Here is a 22,637-nt window from a genome sequence, read left to right on the forward strand (position 1 = left end):
TCTATAACCTGGTCACAGATCTGTTTGTGTTCTTGCCTACTCCATTACTGTCCCTAATCAAGCCAAAATGTAGCATGATAATGGAGTGGCAAGGAGTTGGAACAATGGCACAAACAGACTGGCACGGAGGCTAGAAGCACCCAATGTGGCAGTGAGAGGCTTCCTGATGCCCAGAACAGAAAGGGGCCTAGATAACAGCCCATTCCTTCCTCTTGACAACCACTGACTGACTGTATATGTATTGCTCCTACAGTGCAGAGATGGAGCTGTTGACCTCTCTGCCATCTTAAGAGATGAGCTGTTGACCTCTCTGCCATCTTAAGAGATGAGCTGTTGACCTCTCTGCCATCTTAAGAGATGAGCTATTGACCTCTCTGCCATCTTAAGAGATGAGCTGTTGACCTCTCTGCCATCTTAAGAGATGAGCTGTTGACCTCTCTGCCATCTTAAGAGATGAGCTGTTGACCTCTCTGCCATCTTAAGAGATGAGCTGTTGACCTCTCTGCCATCTTAAGAGATGAGCTGCTGACCTCTCTGCCATCTTAAGAGATGAGCTGTTGACCTCTCTGCCATCTTAAGAGATGAGCTGTTGACCTCTCTGCCATCTTAAGAGATGAGCTGTTGACCTCTCTGCCATCTTAAGAGATGAGCTGTTGACCTCTCTGCCATCTTAAGAGATGAGCTGTTGACCTCTCTGCCATCTTAAGAGATGAGCTGCTGACCTCTCTGCCATCTTAAGAGATGAGCTGCTGACCTCTCTGCCATCTTAAGAGATGAGCTGCTGACCTCTCTGCCATCTTAAGAGATGAGCTGCTGACCTCTCTGCCATCTTAAGAGATGAGCTGCTGACCTCTCTGCCATCTTAAGAGATGAGCTGCTGACCTCTCTGCCATCTTAAGAGATGAGCTGCTGACCTCTCTGCCATCTTAAGAGATGAGCTGCTGACCTCTCTGTCATCTTAAGAGATGAGCTGTAGACCTCTCTGCCATCTTAAGAGATGAGCTGCTGACCTCTCTGCCATCTTAAGAGATGAGCTGCTGACCTCTCTGCCATCTTAAGAGATGAGCTGCTGACCTCTCTGCCATCTTAAGAGATGAGCTGCCATCTTAAGAGATGAGCTGCTGACCTCTCTGCCATCTTAAGAGATGAGCTGTTGACCTCTCTGCCATCTTAAGAGATGAGCTGTTGACCTCTCTGCCATCTTAAGAGATGAGCTGAGACCTCTCTGCCATCTTAAGAGATGAGCTGCTGACCTCTCTGCCATCTTAAGAGATGAGCTGCTGACCTCTCTGACCTCCTGCCATCTTAAGAGATGAGCTGTTGACCTCTCTGCCATCTTAAGAGATGAGCTGCTGACCTCTCTGCCATCTTAAGAGATGAGCTGCTGACCTCTCTGCCATCTTAAGAGATGAGCTGCTGACCTCTCTGCCATCTTAAGAGATGAGCTGCTGACTGCCATCTTAAGAGATGAGCTGCTGACCTCTCTGCCATCTTAAGAGATGAGCTGCTGACCTCTCTGCCATCTTAAGAGATGAGCTGCTGACCTCTCTGCCATCTTAAGAGATGAGCTGCTGACCTCTCTGCCATCTTAAGAGATGAGCTGCTGACCTCTCTGTCATCTTAAGAGATGAGCTGTTGACCTCTCTGCCATCTTAAGAGATGAGCTGCTGACCTCTGCTGCCATCTTAAGAGATGAGCTGCTGACCTCTCTGCCATCTTAAGAGATGAGCTGCTGACCTCTCTGCCATCTTAAGAGATGAGCTGCTGACCTCTCTGCCATCTTAAGAGATGAGCTGCTGACCTCTCTGTCATCTTAAGAGATGAGCTGTTGACCTCTCTGCCATCTTAAGAGATGAGCTGCTGACCTCTCTGCCATCTTAAGAGATGAGCTGCTGACCTCTCTGCCATCTTAAGAGATGAGCTGCTGACCTCTCTGCCATCTTAAGAGATGAGCTGTTGACCTCTCTGCCATCTTAAGAGATGAGCTGTTGACCTCTCTGCCATCTTAAGAGATGAGCTGTTGACCTCTCTGCCATCTTAAGAGATGAGCTGTTGACCTCTCTGCCATCTTAAGAGATGAGCTGTTGACCTCTCTGCCATCTTAAGAGATGAGCTGCTGACCTCTCTGCCATCTTAAGAGATGAGCTGCTGACCTCTCTGCCATCTTAAGAGATGAGCTGTTGACCTCTCTGTCATCTTAAGAGATGAGCTGTTGACCTCTCTGCCATCTTAAGAGATGAGCTGCTGACCTCTCTGCCATCTTAAGAGATGAGCTGCTGACCTCTCTGCCATCTTAAGAGATGAGCTGCTGACCTCTCTGCCATCTTAAGAGATGAGCTGCTGACCTCTCTGCCATCTTAAGAGATGAGCTGTTGACCTCTCTGCCATCTTAAGAGATGAGCTGTTGACCTCTCTGCCATCTTAAGAGATGAGCTGCTGACCTCTCTGCCATCTTAAGAGATGAGCTGCTGACCTCTCTGCCATCTTAAGAGATGAGCTGCTGACCTCTCTGCCATCTTAAGAGATGAGCTGCTGACCTCTCTGCCAAGTTGAACACCTCTTGTCTAGGGTGTCAGGTAAAAGTTGAACACCTCTTGTCTAGGGTGTCAGGTAAAAGTTGAACACCTCTTGTCTAGGGTGTCAGGTAAAAGTTGAACACCTCTTGTCTAGGGTGTCAGGTAAGGTGGAGGTGACATGATCCTTAAATAGTCTCTCAAAGCACTTCATGATGACAGAAGTGAGTGCTACGGGGCAATAGTCATTTAGTTCAGTTTCCTTTGCTTTCTTGGGTACAGGAACAATGGTGGCCATCTTGAAGCATGTGGGGACAGCAGACTGGGATAGGGAGAGATTTGATATGTCCGTTAACACTCCAGCCAGCTGGTCTGCACATGCTCTGAGGACGCGGCTAGGGATGCCGTCTGGCCCGGCAGCCTTTGCGAGGGTAAACAAGTTTAAATGTTTTTTCTCTGGTCGGCCACGGAGAAGGAGAGCCCACCGTCTCTGGCAGCGGAGGGGAGGGGCGGCAGCGTAGCTTAGTGGTTAGAGTGGAGGGGTGGCGGGTCTTCAAAGCGAATGTCAACAGCTTTAATGGTCCTCTTTACTTTCGTTGGCCGCGGCCTTGTGAGCGACTGTGACCCACTGCTTCAGCTCCAAATCAAAATTGTATTTGTCACATGAGCCAAATACAACCTTAGTGAAATGCTTACTTTACAAGCCCTTAACCAACAATGCAGTTAAGACATTTTTTTTTTAAAGTAACAATAATAAACCACAAGACTCCACGGTGATGTTGCCGGGGTGATGTTGCCGGGGTGATGTTGCCGGGGTGATGTTGCCGGGATGATGTTGCCGGGGTGATGTTGCCGGGGTGATGTTGCTGGCAGACATCAGCCGCTGAGGGAAATGCGTCCTTTTGAAATCAATGTCATGTCCAACGGTAGCATCCAAGCTCAACAATCGCAGAGGTCAAATGTTTGACGGCTAACGCCATCTTGTGAATTGAAATCATGAGAAAATAAAAGTAGATGTGTTGCATATGGCCTCCACTGGTTATTGTACTAAGATTTATGAAGTCAAACGGTGTTTGGGGTGGCAGGGTAGCCTAGTGGTTAGAGTGGAGGGGCGGCAGGGTAGCCTAGTGGTTAGAGTGTAGAGGCGGCAGGGTAGCCTAGTGGTTAGAGTGTAGGGGCGGCAGGGTAGCCTAGTGGTTAGAGTGGAGGGGCGGCAGGGTAGCCTAGTGGTTAGAGTGGAGGGGCGGCAGGGTAGCCTAGTGGTTAGAGTGGAGGGGCGGCAGGGTAGCCTAGTGGTTAGAGTGGAGGGGCGGCAGGGTAGCCTAGTGGTTAGAGTGGAGGGGCGGCAGGGTAGCCTAGTGGTTAGAGTGGAGGGGCGGCAGGGTAGCCTAGTGGTTAGAGTGGAGGGGTGGCAGGGTAGCCTAGTGGTTAGAGTGGAGGGTGGCAGGGTAGCCTAGTGGTTAGAGTGGAGGGGCGGCAGGGTAGCCTAGTGGTTAGAGTGGAGGGGCGGCAGGGTAGCCTAGTGGTTAGAGTGTAGAGGCGGCAGGGTAGCCTAGTGGTTAGAGTGGAGGGGCGGCAGGGTAGCCTAGTGGTTAGAGTGGAGGGGCGGCAGGGTAGCCTAGTGGTTAGAGTGGAGGCGGCAGGGTAGCCTAGTGGTTAGAGTGGAGGGGCGGCAGGGTAGCCTAGTGGTTAGAGTGTAGAGGCGGCAGGGTAGCCTAGTGGTTAGAGTGTAGAGGCGGCAGGGTAGCCTAGTGGTTAGAGTGTAGAGGCGGCAGGGTAGCCTAGTGGTTAGTGTAGAGGTGGCAGGGTAGCCTAGTGGTTAGAGTGGAGGTGGCAGGGTAGCCTAGTGGTTAGAGTGGAGGGGCGGCAGGGTAGCCTAGTGGGTTAGAGTGGAGGGGCGGCAGGGTAGCCTAGTGGTTAGAGTGTGGAGAGGCGGCAGGGTAGCCTAGTGGTTAGAGTGGAGGGGCGCAGGGTAGCCTAGTGGTTAGAGTGTAGAGGTGGCAGGGTAGCCTAGTGGTTAGAGTGGAGGGGCGGCAGGGTAGCCTAGTGGTTAGAGTGGAGGGGCGGCAGGGTAGCCTAGTGGTTAGAGTGTAGAGGTGGCAGGGTAGCCTAGTGGTTAGAGTGGAGGGGCGGCAGGGTAGCCTAGTGGTTAGAGTGGAGGGGCGGCAGGGTAGCCTAGTGGTTAGAGTGTAGAGGTGGCAGGGTAGCCTAGTGGTTAGAGTGTAGAGGCGGCAGGGTAGCCTAGTGGTTAGAGTGTAGAGGCGGCAGGGTAGCCTAGTGGTTAGAGTGTAGAGGTGGCAGGTAGCCTAGTGGTTAGAGTGCAGAGGTGGCAGGGTAGCCTAGTGGTTAGAGTGTAGAGGTGGCAGGTAGCCTAGTGGTTAGAGTGTAGAGGTGGCAGGGTAGCCTAGTGGTTAGAGTGTATAGGCGGCAGGGTAGCCTAGTGGTTAGAGTGTAGAGGCGGCAGGGTAGCCTAGTGGTTAGAGTGTAGAGGCGGCAGGGTAGCCTAGTGGTTAGAGTGTAGAGGTGGCAGGGTAGCCTAGTGGTTAGAGTGTAGAGGCGGCAGGGTAGCCTAGTGGTTAGAGTGGAGGGGCGGCAGGGTAGCCTAGTGGTTAGAGTGTAGAGGCGGGAGGGTAGCCTAGTGGTTAGAGTGTGGAGGTGGCAGGGTAGCCTAGTGGTTAGAGTGGAGGGGCGGCAGGGTAGCCTAGTGGTTAGAGTGGAGGGGAGGCAGGGTAGCCTAGTGGTTAGAGTGGAGGGGCGGCAGGGTAGCCTAGTGGTTAGAGTGGATGGGCGGCAGGGTAGCCTAGTGGTTAGAGTGGAGGGGCGGCAGGGTAGCCTAGTGGTTAGAGTGTAGAGGCGGGAGGGTAGCCTAGTGGTTAGAGTGTAGAGGTGGCAGGGTAGCCTAGTGGTTAGAGTGTAGAGGCGGCAGGGTAGCCTAGTGGTTAGAGTGTAGAGGCGGGAGGGTGGCCTAGTGGTTAGAGTGTAGAGGCGGGAGGGTAGCCTAGTGGTTAGAGTGGAGGGGTGGCAGCGTAGCCTAGTGGTTGGAGTGGAGGGGCGGCAGGGTAGCCTAGTGGTTAGAGTGGAGGGGCGGCAGGGTAGCCTAGTGGTTAGAGTGTAGAGGCGGGAGGGTAGCCTAGTGGTTAGAGTGTAGAGGTGGCAGGGTAGCCTAATGGTTAGAGTGGAGGGGCGGCAGCGTAGCTTAGTGGTTAGAGTGGAGGGGTGGCAGCAGGTAGCCTAGTGGTTAGAGTGGAGGGGTGGCAGGTAGCCTAGTGGTTAGAGTGGAGGGGTGGCAGGTAGCCTAGTGGTTAGAGTGGAGGGGTGGCAGGTAGCCTAGTGGTTAGAGTGGAGGGGCGGCAGGGTAGCCTAGTGGTTAGAGTGGAGGGGTGGCAGGTAGCCTAGTGGTTAGAGGGGAGGGGCGGCAGGTAGCCTAGTGGTTAGAGTGGAGGGGTGGCAGGTAGCCTAGTGGTTAGAGTGGAGGGGTGGCAGGTAGCCTAGTGGTTAGAGTGGAGGGGCGGCAGGGTAGCCTAGTGGTTAGAGTGGAGGGGCAGCAGCGTAGCCTAGTGGTTAGAGTGGAGGGGTGGCAGGTACCTAGTGGTTAGAGTGGAGGGGCGGCAGGGTAGCCTAGTGGTTAGAGTGGAGGGGCGGCAGGGTAGTCTAGTGGTTAGAGTGGAGGGGCGGCAGGGTAGTCTAGTGGTTAGAGTGGAGGGGCGGCAGGTAGCCTAGTGGTTAGAGTGGAGGGGCGGCAGGGTAGCCTAGTGGTTAGAGTGTAGAGGCGGCAGGGTAGCCTAGTGGTTAGAGTGTAGAGGTGGCAGGGTAGCCTAGTGGTTAGAGTGTAGAGGTGGCAGGGTAGCCTAGTGGTTAGAGTGTAGAGGCGGCAGGGTAGCCTAGTGGTTAGAGGGAGGCGGCAGGGTAGCCTAGTGGTTAGAGTGTAGAGGTGGCAGGGTAGCCTAGTGGTTAGAGTGTAGAGGCGGCAGGGTAGTCTAGTGGTTAGAGTGGAGGGGCGGGCAGGGTAGTCTAGTGGTTAGAGTGGAGGGGTGGCAGGGTAGCCTAGTGGTTAGAGTATAGAGGCGGCAGGGTAGCCTAGTGGTTAGAGTGGAGGGGCGGCAGGGTAGCCTAGTGGTTAGAGTGTAGAGGTGGCAGGGTAGCCTAGTGGTTAGAGTGTAGAGGTGGCAGGGTAGCCTAGTGGTTAGAGTGTAGAGGCGGCAGGGTAGCCTAGTGGTTAGAGTGGAGGGGCGGCAGGGTAGCCTAGTGGTTAGAGTGTAGAGGCGGGAGGGTAGCCTAGTGGTTAGAGTGTAGAGGTGGCAGGGTAGCCTAGTGGTTAGAGTGGAGGGGCGGCAGGGTAGCCTAGTGGTTAGAGTGGAGGGGAGGCAGGGTAGCCTAGTGGTTAGAGTGGAGGGGCGGCAGGGTAGCCTAGTGGTTAGAGTGGATGGGCGGCAGGGTAGCCTAGTGGTTAGAGTGGAGGGGCGGCAGGGTAGCCTAGTGGTTAGAGTGTAGAGGCGGGAGGGTAGCCTAGTGGTTAGAGTGTAGAGGTGGCAGGGTAGCCTAGTGGTTAGAGTGTAGAGGCGGCAGGGTAGCCTAGTGGTTAGAGTGTAGAGGCGGGAGGGTAGCCTAGTGGTTAGAGTGGAGGGGCGGCAGGTAGCCTAGTGGTTAGAGTGGAGGGGTGGCAGGTAGCCTAGTGGTTAGAGTGGAGGGGTGGCAGGTAGCCTAGTGGTTAGAGTGGAGGGGTGGCAGGTAGCCTAGTGGTTAGAGTGGAGGGGTGGCAGGTAGCCTAGTGGTTAGAGTGGAGGGGTGGCAGGGTAGCCTAGTGGTTAGAGTGGAGGGGTGGCAGGTAGCCTAGTGGTTAGAGTGGAGGGGTGGCAGGTACCCTAGTGGTTAGAGTGGAGGGGCGGCAGGGTAGCCTAGTGGTTAGAGGGGAGGGGCGGCAGCGTAGCTTAGTGGTTAGAGTGGAGGGGTGGCAGGTACCCTAGTGGTTAGAGTGGAGGGGTGGCAGGTAGCCTAGTGGTTAGAGTGGAGGGGTGGCAGGTACCCTAGTGGTTAGAGTGGAGGGGCGGCAGAGTAGCCTAGTGGTTAGAGTGGAGGGGCAGCAGCGTAGCCTAGTGGTTAGAGTGGAGTGGAGGGGCGGCAGGGTAGTCTAGTGGTTAGAGTGGAGGGGCGGCAGGTAGCCTAGTGGTTAGAGTGGAGGGGCGGCAGGGTAGCCTAGTGGTTAGAGTGTAGAGGCGGCAGGGTAGCCTAGTGGTTAGAGTGGAGGGGCGGCAGGGTAGCCTAGTGGTTAGAGTGGAGGGGCGGCAGGGTAGCCTAGTGGTTAGAGTGGAGGGGCGGCAGGGTAGCCTAGTGGTTAGAGTGGAGGGGCGGCAGGGTAGCCTAGTGGTTAGAGTGGAGGGGCGGCAGGGTAGCCTAGTGGTTAGAGTGGAGGGGCGGCAGGGTAGCCTAGTGGTTAGAGTGGAGGGGCGGCAGGGTAGCCTAGTGGTTAGAGTGTAGAGGCGGCAGGGTAGCCTAGTGGTTAGAGTGGAGGGGCGGCAGGGTAGCCTAGTGGTTAGAGTGGAGGGGCCAGGGTAGCCTAATGGTTAGAGTGGAGGGGCGGCAGGGTAGCCTAGTGGTTAGAGTGGAGGGGGTGGCAGGGTAGCCTAGTGGTTAGAGTGTAGAGGCGGCAGGGTAGCCTAGTGGTTAGAGTGGAGGGGCGGCAGGGTAGCCTAGTGGTTAGAGTGGAGGGCGGCAGGGTAGCCTAGTGGTTAGAGTGTAGGGCGGCAGGGTAGCCTAGTGGTTAGAGTGGAGAGGTGGCAGCGTAGCCTAGTGGTTAGAGTGGAGGGGGGCGGCAGGGTAGCCTAGTGGTTAGAGTGGAGGGGCGGCAGGTAGCCTAGTGGTTAGAGTGGAGGGGCGGCAGGGTAGCCTAGTGGTTAGAGTGTAGAGGCGGCAGGGTAGCCTAGTGGTTAGAGTGGAGGGGCGGCAGGGTAGCCTAGTGGATAGAGTGGAGGCGGCAGGGTAGCCTAGTGGTTAGAGTGGAGGGGCGGCAGGGTAGCCTAGTGGTTAGAGTGTAGAGGTGGCAGGGTAGCCTAGTGGTTAGAGTGTAGAGGGCAGGGTAGCCTAGTGGTTAGAGTGTAGAGGCGGCAGGGTAGCCTAGTGGTTAGAGTGTAGAGGAGGCAGGGTAGCCTAGTGGTTAGAGTGGAGGGGCAGGGTAGCCTAGTGGTTAGAGTGGAGGGGCGGCAGGGTAGCCTAGTGGTTAGAGTGGAGGGGCGGCAGGGTAGCCTAGTGGTTAGAGTGGAGGGGCGGCAGGGTAGCCTAGTGGTTAGAGTGGAGGGGCGGCAGGGTAGCCTGGTGGTTAGAGTGGAGGGGCGGCAGGGTAGCCTAGTGGTTAGAGTGTAGAGGAGGCAGGGTAGCCTAGTGGTTAGAGTGGAGGGGTGGCAGGGTAGCCTAGTGGTTAGAGTGGAGGGGCGGCAGGGTAGCCTAGTGGTTAGAGTGGAGGGGCGGCAGGGTAGCCTAGTGGTTAGAGTGGAGGGGCGGCAGGGTAGCCTAGTGGTTAGAGTGGAGGCGGCAGGGTAGCCTAGTGGTTAGAGTGGAGGGGCGGCAGGGTAGCCTAGTGGTTAGAGTGTAGAGGCGGCAGGGTAGCCTAGTGGTTAGAGTGTAGAGGCGGCAGGGTAGCCTAGTGGTTAGAGTGTAGAGGCGGCAGGGTAGCCTAGTGGTTAGAGTGGAGGGCGGCAGGGTAGCCTAGTGGTTAGAGTGGAGGGGCGGCAGGGTAGCCTAGTGGTTAGAGTGGAGAGGTGGCAGGTAGCCTAGTGGTTAGAGTGGAGGGGTGGCAGGGTAGCCTAGTGGTTAGAGTGGAGGGGTGGCAGGGTAGCCTAGTGGTTAGAGTGGAGGGGTGGCAGGGTAGCCTAGTGGTTAGAGTGGAGGGGTGGCAGGTAGCCTAGTGGTTAGAGTGGAGGGCGGGCAGGGTAGCCTAGTGGTTAGAGTGGAGGGCGGCAGGGTAGCCTAGTGGTTAGAGTGGAGGGGCGGCAGGTAGCCTAGTGGTTAGAGTGGAGGGGTGGCAGGTAGCCTAGTGGTTAGAGTGGAGGGGTGGCAGGTAGCCTAGTGGTTAGAGTGGAGGGGTGGCAGGTAGCCTAGTGGTTAGAGTGGAGGGGTGGTAGCCTAGTGGTTAGAGTGGAGGGGCAGCAGGTAGCCTAGTGGTTAGAGTGGAGGGGAGGGGCGTGGTTAGGGGAGTCTAGTGGTTAGAGTGGAGGGGGTTAGGCAGGTAGCCTAGTGGTTAGAGTGGAGGGGCGGCAGGGTAGCCTAGTGGTTAGAGTGGAGGGGTGGCAGGTAGCCTAGTGGTTAGAGTGGAGGGGTGGCAGGGTAGCCTAGTGGTTAGAGTGGAGGGGCGGCAGGGTAGCCTAGTGGTTAGAGTGGAGGGGCGGCAGGGTAGCCTAGTGGTTAGAGTGGAGAGGCGGCAGGGTAGCCTAGTGGTTAGAGTGGAGGGGCGGCAGGGTAGCCTAGTGGTTAGAGTGGAGAGGTGGCAGGGTAGCCTAGTGGTTAGAGTGGAGGGGCGGCAGGGTAGCCTAGTGGTTAGAGTGGAGAGGCGGCAGGGTAGCCTAGTGGTTAGAGTGGAGGGGGGGCAGGGTAGCCTAGTGGTTAGAGTGGAGGGGCGGCAGGGTAGCCTAGTGGTTAGAGTGGAGGGGTGGCAGGGTAGCCTAGTGGTTAGAGTGGAGTGGTTAGGCAGGGTAGCCTAGTGGTTAGAGTGGGTGGCAGGGTAGCCTAATGGTTAGAGGGAGGGGAGGCATAGCCTAGTGGTTAGAGTGGAGGGGTGGCAGGGTAGCCTAGTGGTTAGAGGGAGGGGCGGCAGGGTAGCCTAGTGGTTAGAGTGGAGGGGCGGCAGGGTAGCCTAGTGGTTAGAGTGGAGGGGCGGCAGGGTAGCCTAGTGGTTAGAGTGGAGGGGCGGCAGGGTAGCCTAGCCTAGTGGTTAGAGTGGAGGGCGGCAGGTAGCCTAGTGGTTAGAGTGGAGGGGCGGCAGGTAGCCTAGTGGTTAGAGTGTAGGGCGGCAGGGTAGCCTAGTGGTTAGAGTGGAGGGGCGGCAGGTAGCCTAGTGGTTAGAGAGTAGAGGCGGCAGGGTAGCCTAGTGGTTAGAGTGTAGAGGCGGCAGGGTAGCCTAGTGGTTAGAGTGTAGAGGTGGCAGGGTAGCCTAGTGGTTAGAGTGTAGAGGCGGCAGGGTAGCCTAGTGGTTAGAGTGTAGAGGTGGCAGGGTAGCCTAGTGGTTAGAGTGTAGAGGTGGCAGGGTAGCCTAATGGTTAGAGTGGAGGGGCGGCAGCGTAGCCTTATGGTTAGAGTGGAGGGGCGGCAGGTAGCCTAGTGGTTAGAGTGTAGGGGCGGCAGGTAGCCTAGTGGTTAGAGTGTAGAGGCGGCAGGTAGCCTAGTGGTTAGAGTGTAGAGGCGGCAGGTAGCCTAATGGTTAGAGTGTAGAGGCGGCAGGTAGCCTAGTGGTTAGAGCGTTGGACTTGTAACCGAAAGGCAGACATGGTACAAATCTGTCGTTCTGCCCCCTGAACAAGGCAGTTAACCCACTGTTTCCCGGTAGGCCGTCATTGAAAATAAGAATTTGTTCTTAACTGACTTGCCCAGTTAAATAAAAGGTAAAAAAAATACATTTGAAAAAGTCAAGAAGCTACGAGCTAGCACAAACTCTAGCTAGCTACATTGATTATGTTCACAATGTAAACGAAAGCAACTTGAGTAATTAGAGGGTCATTTAGAAGCAACAGTTTAAGAGTACTTGAGAAAAACTGGACCAGAGCTATTGTACTTCCGCATAACAGACGACCACGGTCCTCCTCCTCCTCAAAACAGACGACCACGGTCCTCCTCCTCCTCATAACAGATGACCATGGTCCGGTCCTCCTCCTCATAACATATGACCACGGTCCTCCTCATCCTCCTCATAACAGATGACCATGGTCCTCCTCCTCCTCCTCATAACAGATGACCATGGTCCTCCTCCTCCTCCTCATAACAGATGACCACGGTCCTCCTCCTCATAACAGATGACCACGGTCCTCCTCCTCCTCATAACAGATGACCACGGTCCTCCTCCTCCTCATAACAGATGACCACGGTCCTCCTCCTCCTCCTCATAACAGATGACCATGGTCCTCCTCATAACAGATGACCACGGTCCTCCTCCTCATAACAGATGACCACGGTCCTCCTCCTCAACAGATGACCATGGTCCTCCTCATCCTCCTCCTCATAACAGATGACCACGGTCCTCCTCCTCCTCCTCATAACAGATGACCACGGTCCTCCTCCTCCTCCTCATAACAGATGACCACGGTCCTCCTCCTCCTCATAACAGATGACCATGGTCCTCCTCCTCATAACAGATGACCACGGTCCTCCTCCTCCTCCTCATAACAGATGACCACGGTCCTCCTCCTCATAACAGATGACCACGGTCCTCCTCCTCCTCCTCATAACAGATGACCACGGTCCTCCTCCTCCTCATAACAGATGACCACGGTCCTCCTCCTCCTCATAACAGATGACCACGGTCCTCCTCCTCCTCATAACAGATGACCACGGTCCTCCTCCTCCTCATAACAGATGACCACGGTCCTCCTCCTCCTCCTCATAACAGATGACCATGGTCCTCCTCCTCCTCCTCATAACAGATGACCATGGTCCTCCTCCTCCTCATAACAGATGACCATGGTCCTCCTCCTCCTCATAACAGATGACCATGGTCCTCCTCCTCCTCATAACAGATGACCACGGTCCTCCTCCTCATAACAGATGACCACGGTCCTCCTCCTCCTCCTCATAACAGATGACCACGGTCCTCCTCCTCATAACAGATGACCATGGTCCTCCTCATCCTCCTCCTCATAACAGATGACCATGGTCCTCCTCCTCCTCATAACAGATGACCATGGTCCTCCTCCTCCTCATAACAGATGACCACGGTCCTCCTCCTCCTCATAACAGATGACCACGGTCCTCCTCCTCATAACAGATGACCACGGTCCTCCTCCTCCTCCTCATAACAGATGACCACGGTCCTCCTCCTCATAACAGATGACCATGGTCCTCCTCCTCATAACAGATGACCACGGTCCTCCTCCTCATAACAGATGACCATGGTCCTCCTCCTCCTCCTCCTCATAACAGATGACCATGGTCCGGTCCTCCTCCTCAGAACATATGACCACGGTCCTCCTCCTCATAACAGATGACCACGGTCCTCCTCCTCCTCCTCATAACAGATGACCACGGTCCTCCTCCTCATAACAGATGACCATGGTCCTCCTCATCCTCCTCCTCATAACAGATGACCATGGTCCTCCTCCTCCTAACAGATGACCACGGTCCTCCTCCTCCTCCTCATAACAGATGACCACGGTCCTCCTCCTCCTCCTCCTCATAACAGATGACCATGGTCCTCCTCCTCCTCATAACAGATGACCATGGTCCTCCTCCTCCTCATAACAGATGACCATGGTCCTCCTCCTCCTCATGACAGATGACCACGGTCCTCCTCCTCATAACAGATAATCACGGTCCTCCTCCTCCTCCTCATAACAGATGACCACGGTCCTCCTCCTCATAACAGATGACCATGGTCCTCCTCCTCCTCCTCCTCATAACAGATGACCATGGTCCTCCTCCTCCTCCTAACAGATGACCACGGTCCTCCTCCTCATAACAGATGACCATGGTCCTCCTCCTCCTCCTAACAGATGACCACGGTCCTCCTCCTCCTCCTCATAACAGATGACCACGGTCCTCCTCCTCATAACAGATGACCATGGTCCTCCTCCTCATAACAGATGACCATGGTCCTCCTCCTCCTCATGACAGATGACCACGGTCCTCCTCCTCATAACAGATGACCATGGTCCTCCTCCTCATAACAGATGACCATGGTCCTCCTCCTCCTCCTCCTCCTCATAACAGATGACCATGGTCCTCCTCCTCCTCCTAACAGATGACCACGGTCCTCCTCCTCCTCCTCATAACAGATGACCACGGTCCTCCTCCTCCTCCTCATAACAGATGACCATGGTCCTCCTCCTCCTAACAGATGACCACGGTCCTCCTCCTCCTCCTCATAACAGATGACCACGGTCCTCCTCCTCCTCATAGCAGATGACCATGGTCCTCCTTCTCCTCATAAGAGATGACCATGGTCCTCCTCCTCCTAACAGATGACCACGGTCCTCCTCCTCCTCATAACAGACGACCACGGTCCTCCTCCTCCTCATAACAGATGACCACGGTCCTCCTCCTCCTCATAACAGACGACCGCGGTCCTCCTCCTCCTCATAACAGATGACCACGGTCCGGTCCTCCTCCTAACAGATGACCATGGTCCGGTCCTCCTCCTCATAACAGATGACCATGGTCCGGTCCTCCTCCTCCTAACAGATGACCACGGTCCTCCTCCTCCTCCTCATAACAGATGACCACGGTCCGGTCCTTCTCCTCCTAACAGATGACCGCGGTCCGGTCCTCCTCCTCATAACAGATGACCACGGTCCTCCTCCTCCTCATAACAGATGACCACGGTCCGGTCCTCCTCCTCCTCCTAACAGATGACCACGGTCCGGTCCTTCTCCTCCTAACAGATGACCGCGGTCCGGTCCTCCTCCTCATAACAGATGACCACGGTCCTCCTCCTCCTCATAACAGATGACCACGGTCCGGTCCTCCTCCTCCTCCTAACAGATGACCACGGTCCGGTAAGGTACTTCTCTCCCAGGGCTACAGACATGCAATAAAAATATAAAAGCCGAATTCCCGAAGCTGTTATGCACAGCCCTAGGTTAAGTGGAATATCTTTGGGCAGCACACAGCCCTAGTTTAAGTGGAATATCTTTGGGCAGCGCTCCACTGGTTGTTGTATGGAGCTGCTTCCAGAAGAATGACATCAGTAGCAGGTAGGACAGGAAAGACATTTCAACTGACGATATCTACCAGGAAATGCAAACTGAGGCAACAACGGGTACGCAAACCAGGTATTTAAAAATAAAAAAAAGTGACGCGCAATTCAGTCATCATGTGCCATTTGAATAAACAATTAACCCCAAAAACGTCCCAGTGTTAAATATTCACCGCAAAGTAGACCTACCTGGTAGAATGACACTATGACGATGATTTGTTATCAAAGGGGCTTGGCATTCGTGTTTCCAACTCTGCCATCACATGTAGGCTACACTGTACACCCCAGAAACAACGCTATCCAAACACTCTTGCTAGGTGCACAATTTAAAATTAAATTAAAAAAATGTAAAGGGCAACTACACCCTCCCCAAATTTCCGTTGGCACTAGCCCGGTGTGCGACTTGTAAAATTTACCTGAATATCAAGCCCTGCTTATGGTTGCTTCACTAGACACCCTATTCCCGACCATGGTGCATTACTTGGGCCCTGGTCAAAAGTAGTGCACTATGTAGGGAATTAGGGTTGCATTTGGGATGCATCCTATCTACGGATCTCTGGTGGTGAAAGATTGTGGAGAAAAAAAGGGATCAGAATCAGGAGGGAATTTTTCCCTTGGCTTTTACTATGGAGTTGAACCACGAAGCACGTATTTAACATGTTATAAGATGCAACAACAACAAAAAAAGCCACACACAAAACAACACCCACAACACACATCCTTCATTTCCATTCAACCTTTAGGATTAAAGGTCAGTCTGAACAAAACAAACTCTAAAAAGAGAGAGAGAGACCCGTCATCAACATTAATATGAGGACGAGGAAACACCTTGCCTGGTGCCACATCTGTTTGTGCGGTCTAAGCCAACTCCTACGGTCCCTGTCACAGCAATGACCACCGTTGGAGGAACCACCCAGTAGGGACCCCTCCCCTCTTCTTTACATCAGAGTGATTAGGTTAGTTAATCAGCTGGTGTTTATCTGGCTGGCAGGCTGGAGGCACAACAGGTCCTCTGGTGCTAATCCCTCTAATCTGGATCACAGTGAAACGGCCAGTCCAAGACCCATGGAGACCTCAAACATTTATTTTCCTCCCATCTTACGAAACGACATAAATCCATGGCTTCTGCAGACCAGTTTTACAACAGGTTTAAGGTATAAAGAACTCACTTCCAACACATCAGGGTTTAAATGGTTTTAACAAGAGAATTCCAGATTATGATTTTTTTTTTTTCGTCAAAATGGCTGCTCACCTACACTCAGTCTTATTGATAACATTGTTCTCCCTTAAATCTGGGTTGCAACATGACATGCTAACCGTCCTCTTTCGATAGAAATGGTCAATGAGCGAGTACGTTTCATTGATAAGTAGAAAGAGGAATTGTAGGTCGATCCAACTCACCTGGCTCCAGTTTAATAATCTTAACAGCAGCAAGCTCTCCCGTTTGGATGTTTCGAGCCTGAAAGAGAGAATAAAACATTTTAGAACACTGCTTGGGGGAGCCAGTCACTATCCTGGTATTGCAAGTACCGTGCTCTACAGGGCATCGTGCTCTACCATCGGCTCTACAAGGCACCGTGCTCTACAGGGCACCGTGCTCTACAGGGCACTGTGCTCTACCATCGGCTCTACAGGGCACCGTGCTCTACCATCGGCTCTACAGGGCACCGTGCTCTACCGAGCACCGTGCTCTACCATCGGCTCTACAGGGCACCGTGCTCTACCATCGGCTCTACAGGGCACCGTGCTCTACCATCGGCTCTACAGAGCACCGTGCTCTACCATCGGCTCTACAGGGCACCGTGCTCTACCATCGGCTCTACAGGGCACTGTGCTCTACCATCGGCGCAACAGAGCACTGTGCTCTACAGGGCACCGTGCTCTACCATCGGCTCTACAGGGCACCGTGCTCTACCATCGGCTCTACAGGGCACCGTGCTCTACCATCGGCGCTACAGGGCACCGTGTTATATAGGGCACCGTGCTCTACCATCGGCGCAACAGAGCACTGTGCTCTACAGGGCACCGTGCTCTACCATCGGCTCTACAGGGCACCGTGCTCTACCATCGGCTCTACAGGGCACCATTCTCTACAGGGCACCGTGCTCTACCATCGGCTCTACAGAGCACCGTGCTCTACAGGGCACCGTGCTCTACCATCGGCTCTACAGGGCACCGTGCTCTACCATCGGCTCTACAGGGCACCGTGCTCTACCATCGGCTCTACAGGGCACCGTGCTCTACCATCGGCTCTACAGGGCACCGTGCTCTACCATCGGCTCTACAGGGCACTGTGCTCTACCATCGGCGCAACAGAGCACTGTGCTCTACAGGGCACCGTGCTCTACCATCGGCTCTACAGGGCACCGTGCTCTACCATCGGCTCTACAGGGCACCGTGCTCTACCATCGGCGCTACAGGGCACCGTGCTCTACCATCGGCGCTACAGGGCACCGTGCTCTACCATCGGCGCTACAGGGCACCGTGCTCTACCATCGGCGCTACAGGGCACCGTGCTCTACCATCGGCGCTACAGGGCACCGTGCTCTACCATCGGCGCTACAGAGCACTGTGCTCTACAGGGCACCGTGCTCTACCATCGGCTCTACAGGGCACCGTGCTCTACCATCGGCTCTACAGAGCACCGTGCTCTACCATCGGCTCTACAGAGCACCGTGCTCTACCATCGGCTCTACAGAGCACCGTGCTCTACAGGGCACCGTGCTCTACCATCGGCTCTACAGGGCCCTGTGCTCTACAGGGCACCGTGCTCTACCATCGGCGCTACAGGGCACCGTGCTCTACCATCGGCGCTACAGAGCACCGTGCTCTACTAATTGAGCCATGTCCTGTCCAGTGACCGTGCTCTACCATCGCCACACACTGCGCCATGGTCCTGTCCAGTGACCCTGCTCTACCATCGCCACACACCGCGCCATGGTCCCGTCTGCCACACACTTTACTGCCACACAATGAATAGATCTCTCTCTAAAGTTTGCAAATTACAACAATCAGTATTGTTGGTTTCATCTTCATTACTCAGTCCCTCCAGGGTTTTGCGATTTGCAACATATTTAGCCAGATCAACAACTCCACATATTATGCAAGGGTTTATAACACCTGACCAATCACTGCACTATTACCGCATAAACCTGACCAATCACTGCACTATTACCGCATAAACCTGACCAATCACTGCACTATTACCGTATAAACCTGACCAATCACTGCACTATTACCGCATAAACCTGACCAATCACTGCACTATTACCGCATAAACCTGACCAATCACTGCACTATTACCGCATAAACCTGACCAATCACTGCACTATTACCGCATAAACCTGACCAATCACTGCACTATTACCGCATAAACCTGACCAATCACTGCACTATTACCGCATAAACCTGACCAATCACTGCACTATTACCGCATAAACCTGACCAATCACTGCACTATTACCGCATAAACCTGACCCATCACTGCACTATTACCGCATAAACCTGACCAATCACTGCACTATTACCGCATAAACCTGACCAATCACTGCACTATTACCGCATAAACCTGACCAATCACTGCACTATTACCGCATAAACCTGACCAATCACTGCACTATTACCGCATAAACCTGACCAATCACTGCACTATTACCGCATAAACCTGACCAATCACTGCACTATTACCGCATAAACCTGACCAATCACTGCACTATTACCGAATAAACCTGACCAATCACTGCACTATTACCGTATAAACCTGACCAATCACTGCACCATTACCTAAACCTGACCAATCACTGCACTATTACCGCATAAACCTGACCAATCACTGCACTATTACCGCATAAACCTGACCAATCACTGCACTATTACCGCATAAACCTGACCAATCACTGCACTATTACCGCATAAACCTGACCAATCACTGCACTATTACCGCATAAACCTGACCAATCACTGCACTATTACCGCATAAACCTGACCAATCACTGCACTATTACCGCATAAACCTGACCAATCACTGCACTATTACCGCATAAACCTGACCAATCACTGCACTATTACCGCATAAACCTGACCAATCACTGCACTATTACCGCATAAACCTGACCAATCACTGCACTATTACCGCATAAACCTGACCAATCACTGCACTATTACCGCATAAACCTGACCAATCACTGCACTATTACCGCATAAACCTGACCAATCATTGCACTGTTACCGCATAAACCTGACCAATCACTGCACTATTACCGCATAAACCTGACCAATCATTGCACTGTTACCGCATAAACTTGACCAATCATTGCACTGTTACCGCATAAACTTGACCAATCATTGCACTATTACCGCATAAACCTGACCAATCACTGCACTGTTACCGCATAAACCTGACCAATCACTGCACTATTACCGCATAAACCTGACCAATCACTGCACTATTACCGCATAAACCTGACCAATCACTGCACTATTACCGCATAAACCTGACCAATCACTGCACTATTACCGCATAAACCTGACCAATCACTGCACTATTACCGCATAAACCTGACCAATCACTGCACTATTACCGCATAAACCTGACCAATCACTGCACTATTACCGTATAAACCTGACCAATCACTGCACTGTTACCGCATAAACCTGACCAATCACTGCACTATTACCGCATAAACCTGACCAATCATTGCACTATTACCGCATAAACTTGACCAATCATTGCACTGTTACCGCATAAACCTGACCAATCATTGCACTATTACCGCATAAACCTGACCAATCATTGCACTGTTACCGCATAAACCTGACCAATCATTGCACTGTTACCGCATAAACTGTCTAATCACCACACTTTTAATTGCATAAAATGATTCAATCAAGCAACAAACTTTCCCTCGTCAGAGAATTTATTTGCAATTTTGATAAAAAATCATCATAATTCACCGTGCAAAATGTCTGAATTGCCACATTAAAAATCAAGAGTTTTGGCCCGCAACTAGCAAAAAATAAAATATAATAAATAAATAAAAATTGAAAACACTAAAATCCTGGATGAACAGATTACTAAATACAATTTATAGTCCTAGGACAACTAACAGACAGAGATAATGTAGATGAAAGTCTAGAGCAGACCAGCCCGGCTCCAAAATGTGTACTATTAGAAAGCACAAAAATGTCACAATCTGGCAGGCTAGAAGGACACATTTTTTCTACTGAAAAGTACTAGCCTTGGGCTAGCGGGTTATTCTTCATTTCCATCCCTGGATGAAATATTAGAAAACTGTTACTCAAAAGAGAGAGGCAAGAGCCGAGTTATAAAACAACCAATCAAAAATCAAGCTCCATGGGCTTACTTCCTCGTTGATTCCTCACTCGGGTTTCAGACGTTTGTAAAAACTTTCTCTGCACTGCAGCAGACCAAAACAACATGGGGAGGATCTTTCAAATGTGAAATATTTCTGCTGTCAGCACAGCACAGAACAATCCCATTCTGGGCTCATGTTTAGACAAGGACCTGATCATATTTCCCTCTGCCACAGTCCTGCTTCGGTCTGGGGTGGGACTGTGTCTGGGGTGGGACTGTGTCTGGGGTGGGACTGTGTCTGGGACTGTGTCTGGAGTGGGACTGTGTCTGGGACTGTGTCTGGAGTGGGACTGTGTCTGGGACTGTGTCTGGAGTGGGACTGTGTCTGGGACTGTGTCTGGAGTGGGACTGTGTCTGGGTGGGACTGTGTCTGGGACTGTATCTGGGGTGGGACTGTGTCTGGGGTGGGACTGTCTGGGACTGTGTCTGGGGTGGGACTGTGTCTGGGACTGTGTCTGGGGTGGGACTGTGTCTGGGGTGGGACTGTGTCTGGGGTGGGACTGTGTCTGGGACTGTGTCTGGGGTGGGACTGTGTCTGGGGTGGAACTGTGTCTGGGGTGGAACTGTGTCTGGGACTGTATCTGTGGGACTGTGTCTAGGACTGTATCTGGGGTGGGACTGTGTCTGGGACTGTGTCTGGGGTGGGACTGTGTCTGGGACTGTGTCTGGGGTGGGACTGTGTCTGGGACTGGGACTGGGGTGGAACTGTGGCTGGGACTGTGTCTGGGGTGGACTGTGTCTGGGACTGTGTCTGGGACTGTGTCTGGGACTGTGTCTGGGGTGGAACTGTGTCTGGGGTTTGGGGTGGGACTGTGTCTGGGACTGTGGGGACTGTGTCTGGGGTGGGACTGTGTCTGGGACTGTGTCTGGGGTGGGACTGTGTCTGGGGTGGGACTGTGTCTGGGGTGGGACTGTGTCTGGGGTGGGACTGGTCTGGGACTGTGTCTGGGTGGGACTGTGTCTGGGACTGTGTCTGGGGTGGGACTGTGTCTGGGACTGTATCTGGGGTGGGACTGTGTCTGGGGTGGGACTGTGTCTGGGGTGGGACTGTGTCTGGGACTGTGTCTGGGACTGTGTCTGGGGTGGGACTGTGTCTGGGGTGGGACTGTGTCTGGGGTGGAACTGTGTCTGGGACTGTGTCTGGGGTGGGACTGTGTCTGGGACTGTGTCTGGGACTGTGTCTGGGGGACTGTGTCTGGGACTGTATCTGGAGTGGGACTGTGTCTGGGACTGTGTCTGGGGTGGAACTGTGGCTGGGACTGTGTCTGGGGTGGAACTGTGTCTGGGACTGTGTCTGGGACTGTGTCTGGGGTGGGACTGTGTCTGGGGTGGGACTGTGTCTGGGGTGGGACTGTGTCTGGGGTGGGACTGTGTCTGGGGTGGGACTGTGTCTGGGACTGTGTCTGGGGTGGGACTGTGTCTGGGGTGGGACTGTGTCTGGGACTGTGTCTGGGGTGGGACTGTGTCTGGGACTGTGTCTGGGGTGGGACTGTGTCTGGGACTGTGTCTGGGGTGGGACTGTGTCTGGGACTGTGTCTGGGGTGGGACTGTGTGTGGGGTGGGACTGTGTCTGGGGTGGGACTGTGTCTGGGGTGGGACTGTGTCTGGGACTGTGTCTGGGACTGTGTCTGGGGTGGACTGTGTCTGGGGTGGGACTGTGTCTGGGACTGTGTCTGGGGTGGGACTGTGTCTGGGGTGGGACTGTGTCTGGGGTGGGACTGTGTCTGGGACTGTGTCTGGGGTGGGACTGTGTCTGGGGTGGGACTGTGTCTGGGGTGGGACTGTGTCTGGGGTGGGACTGTGGGACTGTGTCTGGGGTGGGACTGTGTCTGGGGTGGGACTGTGTCTGGGACTGTGTCTGGGACTGTGTCTGGGACTGTGTCTGGGGTGGGACTGTGTCTGGGGTGGGACTGTGTCTGGGGTGGGACTGTGTCTGGGACTGTGTCTGGGGTGGGACTGTGTCTGGGGTGGGACTGCCAGAGATCAGAAATAGAGTGTCATTTCGGACTCAGCCCAGGGATTGTGTGTTCATGGCTCTCTCTGGGAGAATACCAGGGCACTGCATTCCACCAGCGGCCTGCCTCCGCCGCCTGTGTCTGTGGTGGGAGTGGCCCGCCAAAGATTGCTTTGTGAGGCAAGGGTTCGACAGACGGGCTGCTTCGACCGGATCAAATTGGTAGCCTAGTCATCCATAGCAAATGGATATAAAAAAATAAACAAAACATGAACACAACTGTCTGTGATCCTGACTTGGACCTTGGAGACAGACAGGGAAGTGTCTACTTTGTTATACTATAGTGTAGTGAAATTCAATCCAATTCCCAGAGTCATTCAAAATGTGTTGTTGCTTTATGTGAACACACATATGCTTTATGTGAACACACATATGCTTTATGTGAACACACATATGCTTTATGTGAACACACATATGCTTTATGTGAACACACATATGCTTTATGTGAACACGCATACGCTTTATGTGAACACGCATACGCTTTATGTGAACACGCATACGCTTTATGTGAACACGCATACGCTTTATGTGAACACACATACGCTTTATGTGAACACGCATACGCTTTATGTGAACACGCATACGCTTTATGTGAACACGCATACGCTTTATGTGAACACGCATACGCTTTATGTGAACACACATACGCTTTATGTGAACACACATACGCTTTATGTGAACACGCATACGCTTTATGTGAACACACACATGCTGTGAACACACATACGCTTTATGTGAACACACATATGCTTTATGTGAACACGCATACGCTTTATGTGAACACGCATACGCTTTATGTGAACACGCATACGCTTTATGTGAACACACATACGCTTTATGTGAACA

General features: G+C 53.4%; 1 protein-coding gene and 1 long non-coding RNA gene across 7 annotated transcripts in view; one reads left to right on the forward strand and one right to left on the reverse strand.

The window, feature by feature from the left end:
- LOC118377506 (mitogen-activated protein kinase kinase kinase kinase 5-like) overlaps positions 1-22,637 on the reverse strand; it is a 172,245-nt gene that overhangs the window by 140,648 nt on the left and 8,960 nt on the right. Inside the window, exon 3 of the mRNA XM_052496219.1 lies at positions 15,805-15,862. Coding sequence (XP_052352179.1) covers positions 15,805-15,862 — 58 coding nt within the window. The remainder of the gene's footprint in view (positions 1-15,804; positions 15,863-22,637) is intronic.
- LOC127915785 (uncharacterized) lies at positions 3,672-8,567 on the forward strand. Of its 6 annotated transcripts, none has more exons than XR_008092148.1 (3): positions 3,672-3,863; positions 6,225-6,290; positions 7,669-8,053. It is a non-coding gene; the product is annotated as an uncharacterized LOC127915785 (long non-coding RNA). The 6 variants fall into 6 exon arrangements; XR_008092147.1 differs by lacking the exons at positions 3,672-3,863; positions 6,225-6,290 and adding exons at positions 3,933-4,126; positions 5,997-6,062; XR_008092144.1 differs by lacking the exon at positions 3,672-3,863 and adding an exon at positions 3,933-4,126.

The sequence above is a fragment of the Oncorhynchus keta genome, chromosome 35 (assembly GCF_023373465.1).
Source record: "Oncorhynchus keta strain PuntledgeMale-10-30-2019 chromosome 35, Oket_V2, whole genome shotgun sequence".
Taxonomy (NCBI): domain Eukaryota; kingdom Metazoa; phylum Chordata; class Actinopteri; order Salmoniformes; family Salmonidae; genus Oncorhynchus; species Oncorhynchus keta.